The following is a 24,049-nucleotide window of genomic DNA, read 5'->3' as shown; positions in this document are numbered from 1 at the left end:
ACAAATCCAGTCGCTCCTAAATATTCCAAAGTCAATTGTCGGCTTTATTATAAGAAAAATGAAAGAGTTCCCAAACTCTTCACTTTTCTTATAATAAAGTTGATCCTATGACAGTTCTAGGATGTATCATGTACCAAATAAAATGGCTTTGAGGTCGGTGAGCACAACCAGAATTAATTAAGCGCACCAGATTATATGGGGCATTGTCGATTTTTGCGAAAATTGAAGAATTTTACCGTATTTTCCGCACTATTAGCCGCACCTAAAAACCACAAATTTACTCAAAAGCTGACAGTGCGCCTTATAACCCGGTGCGCTTTATATATGGATTAATATTACGATTCATTTTCATAAAGTTTCGATCTCGCAACTACGGTAAACAGCCGCCATCTTTTTTCCCCGTAGAAGAGGAAGCGCTTCTTCTTCTACGCAAGCAACCGCCAAGGTAAGCACCCGCCCCCATAGAACAGGAAGCGCTTCTTCTTCTACTGTAAGCAACCACCCGCCCGCGTAGAAGAAGAAAAAGCGCGCGGATATTACCGTACGTTTCATTTCCTTTGTGTGTTTACATCTGTAAAGACCACAAAATGGGATCCGGTTCATGAAAAGACGCAATCTCTCCATCCGCACACGGACTACTATTTCACAGCAACTGCCTAAAGACTTTCAAGAAAAGCTGGCTACTTTCCGTGCATATTGTAAAAACAAGATAGCTGAAAAAAAGATCCGGCCAGAGAACATTATCAACATGGACGAGGTTCCACTGACTTTTGATATTCCTGTGAACCGCACTGTGGATACAACGGGAGCACGTACGGTGAATATTCGCACCACAGGGAATGAGAAGTCATCCTTCACTGTGGTTCTAGCTTGCCATGCTAATGGCCAGAAACTTCCACCCATGGTGATATTCAAAAGGAAGACCTTGCCAAAAGAGACCTTTCCAGCCGGCGTCATCATAAAAGCTAACTCGAAGGGATGGATGGATGAAGAAAAGATGAGCGAGTGGTTAAGGGAAGTTTACGCGAAGAGGCCGGGTGGCTTTTTTCACGCAGCTCCGTCCATGTTGATATACGACTCCATGCGCGCCCACATCACGCTGGTTTTTAATATATTATTAAAGTTTGACTGACCTATCTGACTGTTTTTTTGACATTCCTTTAGCGCAGTTAGATGCGGCTTATAACACGGGGCGGCTTATAGGTGGACAAAGTTTTGAAATATGCCGTTCATTGAAGGCGCGGCTTATAACCCAGGGCGCCTTATGGTGCGGAAAATACGGTAATTAAAAAAAAAAAAAAAGTTTAATTACATTATCACAATTAATAAGAAACACGAATCGGATGTGAATCGATTTGTTTGTGCACTCCAGTTGAATGCATCTGCTGTTAGATCAGGCTAGGTAAAACTGTGTAACTTCTCATTTGACCTACCGTTTGGGTTTTGTCTGTTCATAGGTTGGTTAGTGAAATACCTCAAAAGTTATGGGCGGATTTTCAAAAACAAATTCAGGAAATGTCGGAAATGGGATGAGGAACCGCTGATTCCTATGACGTTACTTTACTGTACAATTACGGTACAAGACTCTACTCTACTCAAGGTTTCTCATTGTCCCATTGGGTTGAGTTTTTCCTTGCCCCGATGTGGGATCTGAGCCGAGGATGTCGTTGTGGCTTGTGCAGCCCTTTGAGACACTCATTATTTAGGGCTATATAAGTAAACATTGATTGATTGATACTTCTGTGGATCTGTGTGCGAGCGACCTCGCCTCCACCCGCAGGGACAAATACAGTGGTTGACTGACGAAAGGCTTTGTTAGAATAATTGTTTGTAAATTATCACACAAACTCTGTGTTCTTTCATGTATGGTAATCCACAGAAAGATATTGTTCGAACCCAAGGACTTCAAAGCGTAGAGAAGACATATCCCGATCCAGGTTTTTGCACTTCCGATCCGATACCGATATTGTTTTTTGCATTTCCAATCCGATACCGATACTGACCGATACTGGCCTATCCGAGCATGTATTAAAGTTTAAAGTCATTTAGCCTACTTAGTTGTCAGAATCATGTTGAAAAGGGTTTTAGTACTCTTGATAACAACTAGCCAGCTGAATTAGGGGAGTTTGAATAATACACAATGGTTGGTAACAAGAAACTGACCTGTTTATTCAAGGATAAACACAAAATAAGACAAAATTATACATGACAAACAGAAATGGCATCATTGAACTAGGGCTGGGCGATATGGACTTTTTTTAATATTGCGATATTTTAAGGCCATATTGCGATACACGATATATATCTCGATATTTTGCCTTAGCCTTTGAATGAACACTCGATGCATATAATCACAGCAGTATGATGATTCTATGTGTTTTGATTGATTGATTGAGACTTTTATTAGTAGGTTGCACAGTGAAGTACATATTCCGTACAATTGACCACTAAATGGTAACACCCCAATAAGTTTTTCAACTTGTTTAAGTCGGGGTCCACTTAAATTGATTCATGATACAGATATATACTATCAGATATATACTATCATCATAATACAGTCATCACACAAGATAATCACATTGAATTATTTACATTATTTATAATCCAGGGTGTGGAGGGGGGCGCCGGATGTAAGTGTCAAAAAGACAGCCAAAAGAGTTTGATATGAGAATAAATCTAAAGTTAAAATCTAGGGTAGAAATGCACCCATTTGCAGGAAATGTAGTCTTGATTTTCAACATTTTCTTTCAAGGCTTGCATGTCTACATTAAAACATTCTTCTTCATACTGCATTAATATATGCTACTTTTATACTTTCATGCAGAGAAGGAAATCACAACTAAAAAAATCACAAATTTTTTTCATACGGTGTTGATGTGGAAATTTTTACCTCTGCATTTTGATGGTGTGGACGTGTGGCACCGAATGGAGATAAGCGTCTCGACAGACGTTACAATATTTGAACAATGATGACGAAAACTGTTTTCTCTGTCGTGTCCGTGTGTCGAAAATTGTTATGCGCTTATTTTTTTATTAGATTTTGTGCGTGGCATAGATTTGCTATGCGCAGAGGACGCTTAAACAGTAAAATAGCTAGAATTCACTGAAAGTCAAGTATTTCTTATATATATATATCTTAACCACGCCCCCAACCACGCCCCCCGCCCCACCCCAGACCACGCCCCCACCCCCACCTCCCGAAATCGGAGGTCTCAAGGTTGGCAAGTATGCTTAGATTTCACTTTTTGCAGTGTAGTAAACAACCAACCAATCAAGGATGTTCTTATACGTCTTGGAAGGAGGAAGGGGAGGGGTTTAGTAGCCCACTCAAGCGGGGGAGAACAAGGAACACAACAAATAAGCGGTGTTTGGTCATTTTAACGTGAAATAAATTATATTGATATTACGATTATTTTCTTAATTCATATTTTATATATCTTACAAACTCGATGTATCGCCCAGCCCTAGTATTGTGTACGTGGAGGATTACCTGTCTTGGCTCCGGGTGTGGCCCGGCGCCGCAGCGAGCGGTCCAGGAGCTGATGCGTGCGTGTGGGGCTTGCACCCGCCATCAGCCTGGCTGTGGCTTCGTGAAGGAACAACTGCAACAAGAGAGAGGGATGAGAGTGATGACTCATAGGAACACATTCCGCTTTAGGTGTGTGTGACCTGGTCTCAAACGTACAAACAATTCGATACTGCGAGGACAAAGTCTACACACCATGAAGGGTGATGTGTCAGCCATCGCCCCAAAACGCTCACTTTTTATAGTGGCGGCAGAAAATGCAGCTAGAACATTCTAAACATCTTCATTGTCACTTGGTACATACAGTGGTGGTCAAAAGTTTATATATACATAATGTCATGGCTGTCTTGAGTTTCCAATCATTTCCATACTTGTTGGTCACAAAAAACATTCTTTTATGAATTTATTATGGGTCATAACTTTTATGGACAGAATTTCTAGGCGCAGTCAAGGCGTTGGTGGCTGCAGGATTAGGTCTCTGCTTTTTGCAGATGATGTGGTCCTGATGGCTTCATCTGGCCAGGATCTTCAGCTCTCGCTGGATCGGTTCGCAGCCGAGTGTGAAGCGACTGGGATGAGAATCAGCACCTCCAAGTCCGAGTCCATGGTTCTCGCCCGGAAAAGGGTGGAGTGCCATCTCTGGGTTGGGGAGGAGACCCTGCCCCAAGTGGAGGAGTTCAAGTACCTCGGAGTCTTGTTCACGAGTGAGGGAAGAGTGGATGGTGAGATCGACAGGCGGATCGGTGCGGCGTCTTCAGTAATGCGGACGCTGTATCGATCCGTCGTGGTGAAGAAGTGGCATGTCTGTGTAATCATGTTTTGTTTTAAGTCATGTTTTGTTTAGTTTCTGGCTTTTCACTCCCTTGTCTTGTTTGCATGATTACCCATTAGTTTCACCTGTTCCACGTTTGGACTCATTGTGCACTCTTGTTTGTCACCATAGCAACCATTAGTTTTCACCTGTCACGTCACGCACCTGTTTCACGTCTTGAGTCACGCACCTGTTTTCGTTAATCATGTCTGTAGTATTTAAGTTCAGTGTTTTTCAGTTTGTCTTTCTGACGACCTCACCACATTTATGCTCTGTCCATGCCTGTTACTTCTTTCCATGTCAATTCCTCAAGCAACTATTTCTGTCCAAGCCAAGTAAGTTTTTGTTCCATGTTTATAGTCTTTTTGGTTTCATAGTTTGTTCTCCGCCATTGTGCGTGTTTTTTGTTTGTACTTTTTTGCTATAGTCTTTTGGTTTCATAGTTTATTCTCCGCCTATGTGCGCGCTTTTTGTTTATTCCTTTTTTTTTTATAAATATAAATAAATCATGTACCTTCATTCCCGTCTCGCCCGTGCCAACTTTCCGTTGCATCCCGGAAAAGCAAACACCCAAGTCTTGACAAGAAGGAGCTGAGCCGGAAGGCAAAGCTCTCAATTTACCGGTCGATCTACGTTCCCATCCTCACCTATGGTCATGAGCTTTGGGTTATGACCAAAAGGACAAGATCACGGGTACAAGCGGCCCAAATGAGTTTCCTCCGCCGGGTGGCGGGGCTCTCCCTTAGAGATAGGGTGAGAAGCTCTGTCATCCAGGGGGAGCTCAAAGTAAAGTTGCTGCTCCTCCACATGGAGAGGAGCCAGATGAGGTGGTTCGGGCATCTGGTCAGGATGCCACCCGAACGCCTCCCTAGGGAGGTGTTTAGGGCACGTCCAACCGGTAGGAGGCCACGGGGAAGACCCAGGACACGTTGGGAAGACTATGTCTCCCGGCTGGCCTGGGAACGCCTCGGGATCCCCCGGGAAGAGCTGGACGAAGTGGCTGGGGAGAGGGAAGTCTGGGCTTCCCTGCTTATCCGACCTCGGATAAGAGGAAGAAGATGGATGGATGGATGGATGGATATGGGTCTACTGAAAATGTGAGCAAATGTGTTGGGTCAAAAGTAAACATACAGCAATGTTAATATTTGCTTACATGTCCCTTGGCAAGTTTCACTGCAATAAGGCGCTTTTGGTAGCCATCCACAAGCTTCTGCTTGAATTTTGGACCACTCCTCTTGACAAAATTGGTGCAGTTCAGCTAAATTTGTTGGTTTTCTGACATGGACTTGTTTCTTCAGCATTGTCCACACATTTAGGTCAGGACATTTTTTGAAGGCCATTCTAAAAGCTTAATTCTAGCCTGATTTACCACTTTTGACGTGTGTTTGGGGTCACTGTCCTGTTGGAACACCCAACTGCGCCCAAGACCCAACCTCTGGGCTGATGATTTTAGCTTGTCCTGAAGAATTTGGAGGTAATCCTCCTTTTTCATTGTCCCGTTTACTCTCTGTAAGGTGTAATGCAGGTGTAAAATCCATACTCTTTGCGCTTTTCCTAGTCACGTGACCGGGGGGCGGGGGCGGGGGGGGGGGGGTGGGGGGGGGGGGTAGCAGGAGTGTATAATGTAGCCCGGAAGAGTCAGGGCTGCATGGGATTCTGGGTATTTGTTCTGTTGTGTTTATGTTGTGTTAAGGTGCAGATGTTCTCCCAAAATGTGTTTGTCAGAAAACCAACAAATTTAGCTGAACTGCACCAATTTTGTCAAGAGAAGTGGTCAAAAATTCAAGCAGAAGCTTGTGGATGGCTACCAAAAGCGCCTTATTGCAGGTAAACTTGCCAAGGGACATGTAAGCAAATATTAACATTGCTGTATGTATACTTTTGACCCAGACCCATAATAAATTCATAAAAGAAGCAAACTTCATGAATGTTTTTTGTGACCAACAAGTATGTGCTCCAATCACTCTATCACAAAAAAATTAAAGTTGTAGAAATTATTGGAAACTCAAGACAGCCATGACTTTAAGTTCTTTACAAGTGTATGTAAACTTTTGACCACGACTGTATTCCTACGAATTTTGTCAGTGGGATTCATGCAAGATTCATTAAATAGCTTTCGCATAATCCGGCTAATTAACACACAACAAAGAAACAACGAAACCATAAAGAGAATCTACATACTCTTCGCATGGCCGGCCTGAAGCTCTGAGCCAGCTTGCGTAGCGAGCTGAGATCTTGCTGAAAGCCTTGGAGCTCAGGCGGCGAGGCCTGGTGGACCCCATTGGGGCCTGTGCCGGGGCCCGCCGATCCCAGTCCGGCGGCGTTGGGCCCCTGCTGCTGAAGACGCCACACGTTGGTCCTCATCACCAACAGCAGGTCACAGAGCAGTAGTTGGACCACCTGGTGATGGATGTGCAAGGGTTGAACGTGAAAATAAAAAACAGGCAGATGTGGGTCCAAACGTAACTTGTAAGTATATAAGGGTGTAACGGTACACAAATATGTTGGTTCGGTACGTACTTCGGTTTAGAGGTCACGGTTCGGTTCATTTTCGGTACAGTAAGAAAACAACAAAGTATAATTTTTTTGGTTATTTATTTACCAAATTTGTAAACAATGGCTTCATCCTTTTAACATTAACACTATAATAATTCTGCCCACGTTAATCAACATTAAACTGCCTCAAGTTGTTAAAATGACAAAACTTTTCTTCTACATATAAAAAGTGCAACATTAAACAATTCCAAGTCAACTCATCACGCTTAATTTATTACAGCATTTGGGAAGCCTGTAGTTGATTTTTATTATGTAAATGTTATATTTTTATCAACATGTGATAGCAGGGACCCTGCCATTCAAAACTAGGCTGCTACATTACTAATGATTAATGTGACTATAGCTGAAAAAATAGTACAATAGGAGAGACTATTCATCCCTGAACACCATGAAGTTCATGTAGGCTTAATGATGCACTTACATTATTATATCAACTATCAGAGACAGAAACTCTTCATTTAACATAATGTCCTTTTTTTGCTGCTTCAACACAGCTCAATCAACACAGAAAAAGGTAAAGTGAAATAACAGACAGACAGGGCTTTGCTGTCCGTAACACACACACACACCGCAAAATGAGCTAACGTTACGCTAAAAGCGAATTAGCCTTCACCCATACTTGCCAACCCTCCCGGATTTTCCTGGAGACTCCCGAAATTCAGCGCCTCTACCGAAAACCTCCCGGGACAAATTTTCTACCGAAAATCTCCCGAAATTCAGGCGGACTCAGGTCCGCATATAAACAGCGTACCTGCTCAATCACGTTATAACTGTAGAATGATGGAGGGCGAGTTCTTGGTTTCTTATGTGGGTTTATTGTTGGGCAGTTTCATTAACGTCCTCCCAGTGCGGTAACAACACACAACAACAGCAGTCACGTTTTTGTCTACCGTAAAGCAGTTCGTCTGCCGTAAACAGCAATGTTGTGACACTCTTAAACAGGACAATACTGCCATCTAGTGCATTTGATGAAAGCACTTTTGTGCGTGCCACACAGCAATGCATCATCAGAGAGGGTGTTCAGCATGGTTAGAAAAATAGTGACAGAGAATAGAACAAGGATGGACAATTCAACCCTTAACTCAACAATGAGTAGATGAGTGTTATGTGTGTGTATATGTGTAAATAAATGAACACTGAAATTCAAGTATTTATTTTATATATGTATATATATATATATATATATATATAATAAAATAAATACACATTTACAGCTAGAATTCACTGAAAGTCAAGTATTTCTTTATATATATATATATATATATATATATATATATATATATATATATATATATATATATATATATATATATAAAATAAAATAAATACACATTTATTGCTAGAATTCACTGAAAGTATTTCTTTATATATATATATATATATATATATATATATATATGAAATACTTGACTTGGTGAATTCTAGCTGTAAATATACTCCTCCCCTCTTAACCACGCCCCCCGCCCCCGCCCCCCACCTCCCGAAATCGGAGGTCTCAAGGTTGGCAAGTATGCCTTCACCTCAAGCCAGGACTGCGAGCGAGCTGAGCTGCCTTTTATATTTCTAGAAGGTCGACGGGCTCATAGTGATGTTACTAGTAGTTGACTGGGAAGTGTTTATTATCATTTGGGGAGAGTCCGCTGCCTGATGCTTACCTGCTAAACGCTAAGCACTGACTACATGCGCTCTGAATACGCACTGCTGATTGGCTGTTACCGCTCTGTTTGTAACCAATCAGATGGTTGTGTGGGTGGGACAATGCTGGGTGCTTTTAGAGGACTGACAGAGACAGAGGCAGAAGGAAGCGGAGGCGGCTACTTAAAGGGGAACATTATCACAATTTCAGAAGGGTTAAAACCATTAAAAATCAGTTCCCAGTGGCTTATTATATTTTTCGAAGTTTTTTTCAAAATTGTACCCATCACGCAATATCCCTAAAAAAAGCTTCAAAGTGCCTGATTTTAACCATCGTTATAAACACCCGTCCATTTTCCTGTGACGTCACATAGTGATGCCAACACAAACAAACATGGCGCATAGAACAGCAAGCTATAGCGACATTAGCTCGGATTCAGACTCGGATTTCAGCGGCTTAAGCGATTCAACAGATTACGAATGTATTGAAACGGATGGTTGTAGTGTGGAGGCAGGTAGCGAAAACCAAATTGAAGAAGAAACTGAAGCTATTGAGCCATATCGGTTTGAACCGTATGCAAGCCAAACCGACGAAAACGACACGACAGCCAGCGACACGGGAGAAAGCGAGGACGAATTCGGCGATCGCCTTCTAACGATTGGTATGTGTTTGTTTGGCATTAAAGGAAACTAACAACTATGAACTAGGTTTACAGCATATGAAATACATTTGGTAACAACATGCACTTTGAGAGTGCAGACAGCCCATTTCAGGCGCGCTAAGAACATATATTTTCCCACGATTTCAGCACTCAGGTTAACCATACCTAAATAGACACAAAATACTGCATTACACAAGACTACCCGAATGTACTCGAATGATTGAAAAAAAAAAAAAGTTTTTAAGCTAAATTATTGGTAAACACAGTTTATGTATAATAATTTACGTAAAACCGCGAGTAATGAATAAAGTTTTCATCAATTAATATATTCTGTAGACATACCCTCATCCGCGCTCTTTTCCTGAAAGCTGATCCGTCCAGTTTTGGAGTTGATGTCAGCATCTGCTTTGAGTGTCGCAGGATATCCACACATTCTTGCCATCTCTGTCGTAGCATAGCTTTCGTCGGTAAAGTGTGCGGAACAAACGACTGACCATTTCGTCGGCTTTCCCCACAGCCTCGTATTTTGAACAAATTTCGTCCAATTTCTTGCCACTTTCGCATCTTTGGGCCACTCGTGCAACTTGAATCCGTCCCTGTTCGTGTTGTTACACCCTCCGACAACACACCGACGAAAGTGAGAAAATGGCGGATTGCTTCCCGATGTGACGTCTCCGAGAGCGAATAATAGAAAGGCGTTTAATTCGCCAAAATTCACCCATTTAGAGTTCGGAAATCGGTTAAAAAAATATATGGTCTTTTTTCTGCAACATCAAGGTACCGTATTTTCCGCACTATTAGCCGCACCTAAAAACCACAAATTTACTCAAAAGCTGACAGTGCGGCTTATAACCCGGTGCGCTTTATATATGGATTAATATTAAGATTCATTTTCATAAAGTTTCGGTCTCGCAACTACGGTAAACAGCCGCCATCTTTTTTCCCCGTAGAAGAGGAAGTGCTTCTTCTTCTACGCAAGCAACCGCCAAGGTAAGCACCCGCTCCCATAGAACAGGAAGCGCTTCTTCTTCTACTGTAAGCAACCACCCGCCCGCGTAGAAGAAGAAGAAGCGCGCGGATATTACGTTTCATTTCCTTTGTGTGTTTACATCTGTAAAGACCACAAAATGGCTCCTACTAAGCGACAGGTTTCCGGTTCATGAAAAGACGCAATCTCTCCATCCGCACACGGACTACTATTTCACAGCAACTGCCTAAAGACTTTCAAGAAAAGCTGGCTACTTTCCGTGCATATTGTAAAAACAAGATAGCTGAAAAAAAGATCCGGCCAGAGAACATTATCAACATGGACGAGGTTCCACTGACTTTTGATATTCCTGTGAACCGCACTGTGGATACAACGGGAGCACGTACGGTGAATATTCGCACCACAGGGAATGAGAAGTCATCCTTCACTGTGGTTCTAGCTTGCCATGCTAATGGCCAGAAACTTCCACCCATGGTGATATTCAAAAGGAAGACCTTGCCAAAAGAGACCTTTCCAGCCGGCGTCATCATAAAAGCTAACTCGAAGGGATGGATGGATGAAGAAAAGATGAGCGAGTGGTTAAGGGAAGTTTACGCGAAGAGGCCGGGTGGCTTTTTTCACGCAGCTCCGTCCATGTTGATATACGACTCCATGCGCGCCCACATCACGCTGGTTTTTAATATATTATTAAAGTTTGACTGACCTATCTGACTGTTTTTTTGACATTCCTTTAGCGCAGTTAGATGCGGCTTACAACACGGGGCGGCTTATAGGTGGACAAAGTTTTGAAATATGCCGTTCATTGAAGGCGCGGCTTATAACCCAGGGCGGCTTAAGGTGCGGAAAATACGGTATATATTGACGCTTACATAGGTTTGGTGATAATGTTCCCCTTTAATATGCTGGTGTGGAAACTCGTTCAGTACACTTCCGAACCGAACCGAAACCCCCGTACCGAAACGGTTTCATACAAATACACGTAGCGTTACACCCCTATAAGTGTATCATTGTTGTTGGAGGCTCAGCTCTGTGTTGCACTGCAGGAACATTGCACTCACCTGACAACACATGCAATGCAACTACAATGCACCACAGCTCAGGCCATAAACACACAAGACTTGCCTATTTCCTGTGTTCACTAACTAACGCAAACACATCTGTTACAATGCAACAGATGCGTGCTTGGGCTTGTTTTATCGTATTTTGAGTGCCCACAAAGGAGTGCTAAGCAACAACAACTTTTATGGGGGGAACAAACGTGTGCTCTTGTGTTGTGTACCTTGTCTAAACTGCAGCTGTGAGAGTGCGGGCCCAGGTTGAGACTGTCTCGGAGTAGGGCGCTGGCCTTGTCACTGTGACTCAGACTCAACTGGCAGTTCTCCGGCTTGGACAACAGAGCCCGCACGGCTCGGAAGGTGTTGAGACAGGCCTTGGGCAGGAGGCTCCTGACAAAGGTGCGGAATGCAGGTCAGCGTGCACACTATTGGGGGTAGAGAGGGGGGGATACAAGGAAGCTACGACATACTCCACATTCTGCAAGGTGCGCGGCAGGTGCTCCACAGTCGGATACAGCCTCTCTGCAGCCGTGTCGTCGCCTTGGAGCCAGTTGATGATCACCACGGTGACAGAGGACCACCATTTGGAGTGGGGGTCACAGCCTAGAAGACGGGAGGAAAGCATTCAAAAAGTGAAGACGTTAAAAGCAAACACACTATTACCAGATTTCTCTACACTGCCCACTAGGGTTGTACGGTATACCGGTATTAGTATAGTACCGCGATACTAATGAATCATATTTGGTACTATACCGCCTATAAAAAGTACCAGGCTCCCACCCCCTGTCGTCGTCACATCATGACATTGCTGGGTTATGGGCAGAGGAGCATGTTCGGCAGCGCACAATCACAGAGTACTTACAAGCAGACACAGTGTGTAGACAGAAAAGGGAGAATGTATGGCACTAGCATTTACTTCATTTAAGAATATTTTTCAACATATTGAGCAAAAAGGTCTCTTTTTTTTCTACCAAGAAAAGTGCACTTGTTATTAGTGAGAATATACTTATTTTAAGCTACTTTTGGGTTCATTGAGGTTAGCTAATTTGACTTGTTTTGGAAAGTCTTGACAAGGCAAATTTTCTTGTTCTATTGGCAGATAATTTTACTTAATTCAAGTAAAATACCCCTCATTTTTGTATTTTTTTTTCTTGTTTGTGTCATGTCTGTGTAATCATGTTTTGTTTTAAGTCATGTTTTGTTTAGTTATAGGACTCTTTAGTTTCTGTCTTTTCACTCCCTTGTCTTGTTTCCATGATTACCCCATTAGTTTCACCTGTTCCACGTTTGGACTCATTGTGCACTCTTGATTGTCACCATCGCAACCCATTAGTTTTCACCTGTCACGTCACGCACCTGTTTCACGTCTTGAGTCACGCACCTGTTTTCGTTAATCATGTCTGTAGTGTTTAAGTTCAGTGTTTTTCAGTTTGTCTTTCTGACGACCTCACCACATTTATGCTCTGTCCATTCTTTCCATGTGCATTCTTCATGCAACTATTTTTGTCCAAGCCAAGTAAGTTTTTGTTCCATGTTTATAGTCTTTTTGTTTTTCATAGTTTGTTCTCCGCCACTGTGCGCGCTTTTCATTTGTACTTTTTTGCTATAGTCTTTTGGTTTCATAGTTTATTCTCCGCCACTGTGCGCGCTTTCATTTATTAATTTTTTTTGATAATAATAAATAAATCATGTACCTTCATTCCCGTCTCGCCCGTGCCAACTTTCCGTTGCATCCCGGAAAAGCAAACACCCAAGATCAAGTCATGACAGTTTTTGAACGCTGACTTTTTGCAGTGCAAAAGTGATCATGCTGGGACGGACCATTACATTTTTACAATTTAAGGCAAGCCGTGAGTGGTTGGAAAAATAAAAAAAAAGAAGAGCCGGACTACCGTATTTTCCGCACTATTAGCCGCACCTAAAAACCACAAATTTACTCAAAAGCTGACAGTGCGGCTTATAACCCGGTGCGCTTTATATATGGATTAATATTAAGATTCATTTTCATAAAGTTTAGGTCTCGCAACTACGGTAAACAGCCGCCATCTTTTTTCCCCGTAGAAGAGGAAGTGCTTCTTCTTCTACGCAAGCAACCGCCAAGGTAAGCACCCGCCCCCATAGAACAGGAAGCGCTTCTTCTTCTACTGTAAGCAACCACCCGCCCCCGTAGAAGAAGAAGAAGCGCGCGGATATTACGTTTCATTTCCTTTGTGTGTTTACATCTGTAAAGACCACAAAATGGCTCCTACTAAGCGACAGGTTTCCGGTTCATGAAAAGACGCAATCTCTCCATCCGCACACGGACTACTATTTCACAGCAACTGCCTAAAGACTTTCAAGAAAAGCTGGCTACTTTCCGTGCATATTGTAAAAACAAGATAGCTGAAAAAAAGATCCGGCCAGAGAACATTATCAACATGGACGAGGTTCCACTGACTTTTGATATTCCTGTGAACCGCACTGTGGATACAACGGGAGCACGTACGGTGAATATTCGCACCACAGGGAATGAGAAGTCATCCTTCACTGTGGTTCTAGCTTGCCATGCTAATGGCCAGAAACTTCCACCCATGGTGATATTCAAAAGGAAGACCTTGCCAAAAGAGACCTTTCCAGCCGGCGTCATCATAAAAGCTAACTCGAAGGGATGGATGGATGAAGAAAAGATGAGCGAGTGGTTAAGGGAAGTTTACGCGAAGAGGCCGGGTGGCTTTTTTCACGCAGCTCCGTCCATGTTGATATACGACTCCATGCGCGCCCACATCACGCTGGTTTTTAATATATTATTAAAGTTTGACTGACCTATCTGACTGTTTTTTTGACATTCCCTTTAGCGCAGTTAGATGCGGCTTATAACACGGGGCGGCTTATAGGTGGACGAAGTTTTGAAATATGCCGTTCATTGAAGGCGCGGCTTATAACCCAGGGCGCCTTATGGTGCGGAAAATACGGTAACATTGGAGGAATCACTTGCGCCGTCTGCGTTTGACCTCTGAATCAATCTGTCGCAGCCTAGCGGTAAACTTACAGCATGATGAGGACAGATACCATTTTGACGAGTCCGTTATGAGAAGAAAGCACCTGGTTCAGACGGGGCTCACGCACACAGAATTCTAACACCGAGGCAGTGCCAAGAAAAGTCTGCCATTAACATCCCAGCCATGCCTTTGACACCTCCCCCGCCACCACCACCACCACCACCACCCCCAAGGTGATCACTGATTTGACAGCACTGAAGATAGATGAAGCAATTCAGCGGATGCCTCCCGTTTGGCGAGCTCCGGCCCCCTTTTTTTCTTTTTGCTCAGATGAGCGATCAGTAAGCACAAAGTGAAGCGGTGGGAGGGTGGAAATCAGCCCAGGAAAAATGGCGCCACTCAATCTACCGTAATGTGAAAATCAACGTGAGCTTGCTGCTTTCATTAGGAATATTAAGGAAAACGGAGCAGTTGGAGTGAAGATTGAGGGCTGGAAAAGCAAAAAAAAAAAAGAGTGGCTCTGGCAATGGCATGAAAACATAAAAACAAAGAAAACAGAGGCATTAATATTACTACAGCATGCATTCAAATCTGAAAGGACGCAGTAAACGCACTCTCCATTAGAGATGTCCGATAATATCAGCCGATAAATGCTTTAAAATGTGATATCGGACATTATCGGTATCGGTTTCAAAAAGTAAAATGTATGACTTTTTAAAACGGCGCTGTGTACACGGACGTAGGGAGAAGTACCGAGCGCCAATAAACCTTAAAGGCACTGCCTTTGCATGCCGGCCCAGTCACATAATATCTACGGCTTTTCACACACACAAGTGAATGCAAACCATACTTGGTCAACAGCCATACAGGTCACACTGAGGGTGGCCGTATAAACAACTTTAGCACTGTCACAAATACCGTATTTTCCGCACCATAAGGCGCCCTGGGTTATAAGCCGCACCTTCAATGAACGGCATATTTCAAAACTTTGTCCACCTATAAGCCGCCCCGTGTTGTAAGCCGCATCTAACTGCGCTAAAGGAATGTCAAAAAAACAGTCAAATAGGTCAGTCAAACTTTAATAATATATTAAAAACCAGCGTGATGTGGGCGCGCATGGAATCGTATATCAACATGGACGAAGCTGCGTGAAAAAAGCCACCCGGCCTCTTCGCGTAAACTTAAACTTACCTTAACCACTCGCTCATCTTTTCTTCATCCATCCCTTCGAGTTAGCTTTTATGATGACGCCGGCTGGAAAGGTCTCTTTTGGCAAGGTCTTCCTTTTGAATATCACCATGGGTGGAAGTTTCTGGCCATTAGCATGGCAAGCTAGAACCACAGTGAAGGATGACTTCTCATTCCCTGTGGTGCGAATATTCACCGTACGTGCTCCCGTTGTATCCACAGTGCGGTTCACAGGAATATCAGTTGCTGTGAAATAGTAATCCGTGTGCGGATGGAGAGATTGCGTCTTTTCATGAACCGGATCCCTGTCGTTTAGTAGGAGCCATTTTGTGGTCTTTACAGATGTAAACACACAAAGGAAATGAAACGTACGGTAATATCCGCGCGCTTTTTCTTCTTCTACGCGGGCGGGTGGTTGCTTACAGTAGAAGAAGAAGCGCTTCCTGTTCTATGGGGGCGGGTGCTTACCTTGGCGGTTGCTTGCGTAGAAGAAGAAGCGCTTCCTGTTCTACCGGGAAAAAAGATGGCGGCTGTTTACCGTAGTTACGAGACCGAAACTTTATGAAAATGAATCTTAATATTTATCCATATATAAAGCGCACCGGGTTATAAGGCGCACTGTCAGCTTTTGAGAAAATTTGTGGTTTTTAGGTGCGCCTTATAGTGCGGAAAATACGGTATGCGCCACACTCTGAACCCACACCAAACAAGAATGACAAACACATTTCGGGAGAACATCTGCACCATAACACAACATAAACACAACAGAACAAATACCCAGAACCCCTTGCAGCACTAACTCTTCCGGGACGCTACCATATACCATACTTGCCAAACTTGAGACCTCCGAATTCGGGAGATGGGGGCGGGGTTGAGGTGGGCGGGGTTTGGTGGTAGCGGTGGTGTATATTGTAGCGTATTGTAGAGCAGTGGTTCTCAAATGGGGGTAGGCGTACCCCTGGGGGTACTTGAAGGTATGCCAAGGGGTACGTGAGATTTTTTTTTTATATTCTAAAAATAGCAACAATTCAAAAATCCTTTATAAATATAAATAAAAACCTATCTTTTTTTCCAAATAGTTCGAGAAAGATGAGCAATATTTTTGCACTGTTATACAATTTAATAAATCAGAAACTGATGACATAGTGCTGTATTTTACTTCTTTATCTATTTTTTCAACCAAAAATGCTTTGCTCTGATTAGGGGGTACTTGAATTTAAAAAAAATTCACACAGGGGGTACATCACTGAAAAAAGGTTGAGAACCACTGTTGTAGAGTTAGTGCTGCAAGGGATTCTGGGCATTTGTTCTGTTGTGTTTATGTTGTGTTACGGTGCGGATGTTCTCCCGGAAATGTGTTTGTCATTCTTGTTTGGTGCGGGTTCACAGTGTGGCGCATATTTGTAACAGTGTTAAAGTTGTTTATACGGCCACCCTCAGTGTGACCTGTATGGCTGTTGACCAAGTATGAAAGCATTCACTTGAGTGTGTGTAAAAGCTGTTCGTATGGAGGAAAAGCGAACGCTATAGGCAGTGCCTTTAAAGGCACGCCCCCTATATTGGTGCACGGGTGGAAATCGGGAGAAATTCGGGAGAATGGTCGCCCCGGGAGGTTTTCGGGAGAGGGCACTAAAATTTGTGAGTCTCCCGGGAAAATCGGGAGGGTTGGCAAGTATGCAATAAACACCCCGCGCTACCCCCTAACCCCCCCTCAACCCCCAACCCAACCTCCTCATGCTCTCTCAGGGAGAGCATGTCCCAAATTCCAAGCTGCTGTTTTGAGGCATGTTAAAAAAATAATAATGCACTTTGTGACTTCAATAATAAATATGGCAGTGCCATGTTGGCAATTTTTTTTCCCATAACTTGAGTTGATTTTTTTTGGAAAACCTTGTTACATTGTTTAATGCATCTAGCGAGGCATCACAACAAAATTAGACATAATAATGTGTTCATTCCATCCATCCATTTTCTTCCGCTTATCCGAGGTCGGGTCGCGGGGGCAGCAGCCTAAGCAGGGAAGCCCAGACTTCCCTCTCCCCAGCCACTTCGTCTAGCTCTTCCCAGGGGATCTCGAGGCGTTCCCAGGCCAGCCGGGAGACATAAGTCTTCCCAACGTGTCCTGGGTCTTCCCCGTGGCTTCCTACCGGTCGGACGTGCCCTAAACACCTCCCTAGGGAGGCGATCGGGTGGCATCCTGACCAGATGCCCGGACCACCTCATCTGCCACGACGGTATATATCGGTATCAGTTGATATCGGAATCGGTAACTAAGAGTTGGACAATATCGGCAAAAAAGCCGTTATCGGACATCTCTTCTCTCCATACACTCCCATTTTCCCATGAAAAACAACACATTGTGAACAACAACTCGTCTTTAAAATCACAGTAACTAGTAGGGTCAGGATGCAACTAATCGATTAAATTGATTAAAATCGATTATAAAAATAGTTGGCGATTAATTTAGTCATCGATTCATTGGATCTATGCTATGCACATGCGCACAGGCTACGGGGTTTTTGTTGTTGTTTTTTTTACTTTTATTTATAAACTGCGACATTTACAAACAGCTGAGAAACAATAATCAAACTACCGTATTTTCCGCACTATAAGGCGCACCTAAAAACCACAAATTTTCTCAAAAGCTGACAGTGCGCCTTATAACCCGGTGCGCTTTATATATGGATTAATATTAAGATTCATTTTCATACAGTTTCGGTCTCGTAACTACGGTAAACAGCCGCCATCTTTTTTCCCGGTAGAACAGGAAGCGCTTCTTCTTCTACGCAAGCAACCGCCAAGGTAAGCACCCGCCCCCATAGAACAGGAAGCGCTTCTTCTTCTACTGTAAGCAACCACCCGCCCGCGTAGAAGAAGAAAAAGCGCGCGGATATTACCGTACTTCATTTCCTTTGTGTGTTTACATCTGTAAAGACCACAAAATGGCTCCTACTAAGCGTCAGGGATCCGGTTCATGAAAAGACGCAATCTCTCCATCCGCACACGGATTACTATTTCACAGCAACTGATATTCCTGTGAACCGCACTGTGGATACAACGGGAGCACGTACGGTGAATATTCGCACCACAGGGAATGAGAAGTCATCCTTCACTGTGGTTCTAGCTTGCCATGCTAATGGCCAGAAACTTCCACCCATGGTGATATTCAAAAGGAAGACCTTGCCAAAAGAGACCTTTCCAGCCGGCGTCATCATAAAAGCTAACTCGAAGGGATGGATGAAGAAAAGATGAGCGAGTGGTTAAGGTAAGTTTAAGTTTACGCGAAGAGGCCGGGTGGCTTTTTTCACGCAGCTTCGTCCATGTTGATATACGACTCCATGCGCGCCCACATCACGCTGGTTTTAATATATTATTAAAGTTTGATTGACCTATTTGACTGTTTTTTTGACATTCCTTTAGCGCAGTTAGATGCGGCTTACAACACGGGGCGGCTTATAGGTGGACAAAGTTTTGAAATATGCCGTTCATTGAAGGCGCGGCTTATAACCCAGGGCGCCTTATGGTGCGGAAAATACGGTAATAGGGTTGTAACGGTATGTGTATTTGTATCGGGTACGGGGGTTTCGTTTCGGTGCGGAGGTGTGCCGAACGAGTTTCCACACGGACATATTAAGTAGCGTACTGCACGTTGTGTAAACAATACTCAAAATGCCGGACATTTGAGGCATTTAAGAAACTCCGCCCTGACAGCCCCACAAAAGAGGACATGTCCGGTGAAAAGAGGACATATGGTCAGTCTATCCTAGCCCGTTAGCTGCTAGCATGATAGCAAAATAGGACATGTCCGGTGATAGCATGCTAGCAGCTAACGGGCTAGGATAGACTGACCATACGTCCTCTTTTCACCGGACATGTCCTCTTTTGCGGGGCTGTCAGGGCGGAGTTTCTTAAATGCTTCAAATGTCCGGCATTTTGAGTTAGGGTTGCGTGTATTTTCAATGTACGTTCAGGGTTAAGAAGGGGTTAAAAACACAACAAATTGTGCGTGCAGTAGAGATGCGCGGTTTGCGGACACAACCGCGGAGTCCGCGGATTATCCGCGGGTCGGGCGGTTGAAATAAAAAAAAATTAGATTTTATCCGCGGGTCGGGTCGGGCGGTTGAAATAAAAAAAAATTAGATTTTAAATAGATTCAGGCGGGTGGCAGTTAAACCAATTCGGAAATATATATACATAGTTAAATGTTGTTACCCACATACGAAAAACGAGCAGGCACCTGCAGCATATGCCACAACAGAAGAAGAAAAAAAAAAAAAGATGGCAACGCCGGCAGCAAACGTGGTACGCGACAAACTAAAAAAGGGAATACTAAAGACCAGGTGAAAAAAAGGCCAGAAAAGTTCAGCGTGGACTCGTTTTTATGAGGTTGTAAATCAGGATGATAGTAATGCTGGCTACGTGATTTGCAAGAGCTGCGACGCTGTTTATGTCTACGACAGTCACAAAACCGGGACATCTAACATGGTGCATCACATTTGTGCAAAACCCCGAACCTCCACAAACACCCTGAGCATGAGCAGTTTCGTCCGCCGTGATCCCAGAAGAGTGCCACAGGATGTTAAAACAAGATAGAACGCAGCTGCCTGCAGCAGTTTGAGTGGCGCGAGCGCGCTTGGAGGTGCGCTCAGCGCGGCTCCCAGATGATTGCGCACTGGTGTGCGTCTGGGCCGTGACAGCGTGGCACGCATTGAATGTCTCTGCTACATTGGATCAGTCTCCTTTCTTTAACAGGCAAAAGCTTTATAACCTCACTAATGCCTTGCATCGTCTATATTAGATATATAACAACGGGCGGGTGGCGGATGGCGGGCGGGTGCGGTTTAGATTAAATGTTAATTCGGGTGGATGGCGGATGGTTGACGACTTTTGTGATGCGGTTGCGGATGAAATAATTGCCTATCCGCGCATCTCTAGCGTGCAGCAGCATTCATGAGGGAGGGGGAGAAACAGAGAGAGAGAGAGAGAGTTGTGAGAAACGTGCATGCGTCGCCAGGCTCTGCTTTTTATCCATTGATTTATCACATTTAATTTGTTATTATCTATAGCAGGGGTGTCAAAAGTGTGCATTTTTGTAACATTTTCCTTGTTTTATTTGCAAGTAAAAAGAACATGGCGCCGGTATGCTGTTTTTTTTTTTCAATAAAATACTGGAAAGGACAGAAATGAAGTTTGTCTCTTTTATCCGATTATTACCGTATTTTTCGGAGTATAAGTCGCACCGGAGTATAAGTGGCACCTGCCGAAAATGCATATAATAAAGAAGGAAAAAAACATATATAAATCGCACTGGAGCCCGGCCAAACTATGAAAAAAACTGCAACTTATAGTCCGAAAAATACGGTAATCGAAGTAATAATCGACAGATTAATCGATTATCAAATTAATCGTTAGTTGCAGCCCTAAAGGCAACCATTCGTTGACGTTGTTGACAAAAATCGTTAATGAAAATTGTCGGGGGGGTACTAGGATGACAGGGGGTGCAAAACAATAACATATACCCCCATTATTTATTATTTACTTTTTAAATTATATCTCAATTCTGTACACTGCTGCTGGAATTTAAATTTTCCTGGGGGAACTCTCCTGAAGGAATCAATAAAGTACTATCTATCTATCCATCTATCTATCGCTCGTGTTATTCTAAAGAGAAACAATCGTGTGCGTGTCGGCACAACTGGTGACTGCAGAGCAACAAGAAGAGACAGATGGCTCGTGCCACTAGAAAAACAAAGCGTGTGAAAACCAAACACGTCAAAGAAATGAAATGAGTCTCGGGGACACACTACGTACATTGAAAACCTGCCAACATCACTTCTACAGTTACAACTAGTGTTGTATTTTGGTACCGGTACCAAAATGTATTTCGATACTTTTCGGTACTTTCCGATACTTTTCTAAATAAAGGGCACCGCAAATATTGCATTATTGGCTTTATTGTAACGAAAAATATTTCGGTACATTAAACATTCTCATTGCAAGTTTGTCCTTAAATAAAATAGTGAACATAATAGACAACTTGGCTTTCAGTAGTAAGTAAACAAACAAAGGCTCATAATTTAGCTGCTGACATATGCAGTAACATATTGTGTCATTTATACACCTATTATTTTGTACACTTTATTAAGGACAAGTGGTAGAAAATGAATTATTAATCTACTTGTTCACTTACTGTTAATATCTGTTTACTTTCTCTTTCAACATGTTCTATCTACACTTCTGTTCAAATGTAATAATCACTTATTCTTCTGTTGTTTGATACTTTACATTAGTTTTGGATGATACCACACATTTAGGTATCAATCCGATACCAAGTAGTTACAGGATCATACATTGGTCATATTCAAAGTCCTCATGTGTCCAGGGAGTTTACAAACACAATATACATTTTTTTTTAAACGAAAAAAGTTTTGTGAAGCTAAAAAATATCGATGTATACATAGTAGTATCGACTAGATGCGCTCTTGTACTTGGTATCATTACAGTGGATGTCAGGTGTAGATCCACCCATGGCGTTTGTTTACATTGTGACGCCGGTGAGCTACGGTGTGTAGTGAAGCATGTTTAGCTATTCCTCGTCCTGCAGTGATAATGATACTTGTAAGAAACGTACTTTATTTGTCACCATGGAGACAAGGATTAGTGATTTAGAAGTAGCTAAAACACTGTTTTAAAGCACCTCTTCCTGAGGGTGTTTTAGTGTTATAACTTCACCTTTATCTTTACTTTTCAAGCCAAAATGCGTCCATTCTCCCTTTTCTGTCTACACACTGTGTCTGCTTGTAAGTACTCTGTGATTGTGCGCTGCCGAACATGCTCCTCTGCCCGTAAAACCAGCAATGACAGGACGTGACCACGACGAGTGGGGGATCAGTACTTTTTAGAGGCGGTATAGTATCGAATATGATTCATTAGTATCGTGGTACTATACTAGTACTGGTATACCTTACAACCCTAGTTACGACTGATTATTATAATGAAAAAATTCAACAAATGTATCATCAGCATCAGATACGTACCGGTCACAGTCGCCATGTTGGAGCCAATAGCAAAGGATTGGGATGTGGCACCAGCTGCATCAGAGGCACTAATCAGCAGCTGCAGATACTCCAGAGCATCAGCGTACTCCCTGAGGAAAGAAATATTTTTTTTTAAATGATAAAATACTGGACACCATTTCCTTCACATATGTACGGTATATGCAGCTCGGTTCCCACACAAGGTTGCAACATTGTTTGTCAACACTGTCTGCTCTCATTTTCTCGCACATTTGACCCTCTGATGTTCTGTGTACCTACACTCTGTCCTCCTCCTGTTTAGGCCTGCTGTGTGTGTGTGTGTGTGTTAGAGATGCGCGGATAGGCAATTATTTCATCCGCAACCGCATCAGAAAGTCGTCAACCATCCGCCATCCACCCGATGTAACATTTGATCAGAACCGCACCCGCCCGCACCCGCCCGTTGTTATATATCTAATATAGACGATGCAAGGCATTAGTGAGGTTATAAAGCTTTTGCCTGTTAAAGAAAGGAGACTGATCCAATGCAGCACAGACATTCGCGTGCCACGCTGTCACGACCCAGACGCACACCAGTGCGCAATCATATGGGAGCCGCGCTGAGCGCACCTCCAAGCGCGTCTCGCTGCCGGCGACGGCCGGGTATGGGCCCGACGCTCCAGCGCCATCCATTTTCAGGGCTAGTTGATTCGGCAGGTGGGTTGTTACACACTCCTTAGCGGGTTCCAACTTCCATGGCCACCGTCCTGCTGTCTATATCAACCAGGGTGAGCCCCACCCCTTTCGTGAGCGCACTGCGCGCGGAGTGACCCCTGTTACGCGCCCCCGGCAACAGGGGTGGCGGGCAGGTAAGCTGCGCGGGCGGAGCGCGCGGAGTGACCCCTGTTACGAGCCCCCGGCCACGGGGGTGGCGGGCAGGTAAGCTGCTTACCTGCTGCGCGTGACGCCGGCCGCAGCGAAGGCGGACGAGGCGGGGTGTCGGTGCGGTGGGCGCGGTGGTGACCCTGGACGTGCGTCGGGCCCTTCTCGCGGATCGCCTCAGCTACGGCTCCCGGTGGGGCCCTTTCGGGGGAAGGGGCCTCGGTCCCGGACCCCGGCGAGGCGTCCCTTCTCCGCTCCGTAAAAGTGTCCATCTCTTTTTTTTTTCTTCTGTTGTGGCATATGCTGCAGGTGCCTGCTCGTTTTTCGTATGTGGGTAACAACATTTAACTATGTATATATATTTCCCAATTGGTTTAACTGCCACCCGCCTGAATCTATTTAAAATCAAAATTTTTTAAATTTCATCCGCCCGATCCGCGGATAATCCGCGGACTCCGCGGTTGTGCCCGCAAACCGCGCATCTCTAGTGTGTGTGTGTGTGTGTGTGTGTGTGTGTGTGTGTACACAGAACATCAATTTGCACACTTCTATTAGCCCTGGGTCCAGTGGACCCGGACATCTTATATGTAATAGAAATGTGTAGGGGGGGTGTATGGTGTGTGGTCATTAAATATGTATTCTGATATATGTTCTTCACAGAAAGTCAGTGAGTCTCAGTTTGAAAAATTAATTAATTGTATCATTTTTCTTTTAATAAAAAATTAAAACGGGTCCCACAGACCCGAACACCA

The 24,049-nt window shown here is 43.7% G+C and overlaps 1 protein-coding gene across 1 annotated transcript in view; it reads right to left on the bottom strand.

Moving 5' to 3' along the window:
- srebf1 (sterol regulatory element binding transcription factor 1) overlaps positions 1–24,049 on the bottom strand; it is an 84,339-nt gene that overhangs the window by 548 nt on the left and 59,742 nt on the right. Inside the window, exons 14-18 of the mRNA XM_061974329.2 lie at positions 22,437–22,546; positions 11,704–11,836; positions 11,458–11,623; positions 6,519–6,737; positions 3,491–3,602 (exon numbers count right to left, since the gene is read on the bottom strand). Coding sequence (XP_061830313.1) covers positions 3,491–3,602; positions 6,519–6,737; positions 11,458–11,623; positions 11,704–11,836; positions 22,437–22,546 — 740 coding nt within the window. The remainder of the gene's footprint in view (positions 1–3,490; positions 3,603–6,518; positions 6,738–11,457; positions 11,624–11,703; positions 11,837–22,436; positions 22,547–24,049) is intronic.

The sequence above is a fragment of the Nerophis lumbriciformis genome, linkage group LG22, assembly GCF_033978685.3.
Source record: "Nerophis lumbriciformis linkage group LG22, RoL_Nlum_v2.1, whole genome shotgun sequence".
Classification (NCBI taxonomy): Eukaryota; Metazoa; Chordata; class Actinopteri; order Syngnathiformes; family Syngnathidae; genus Nerophis; species Nerophis lumbriciformis.
Note: the sequence above shows the minus strand (reverse complement) of the source record. Positions and strands in the feature narration are given on the sequence as shown.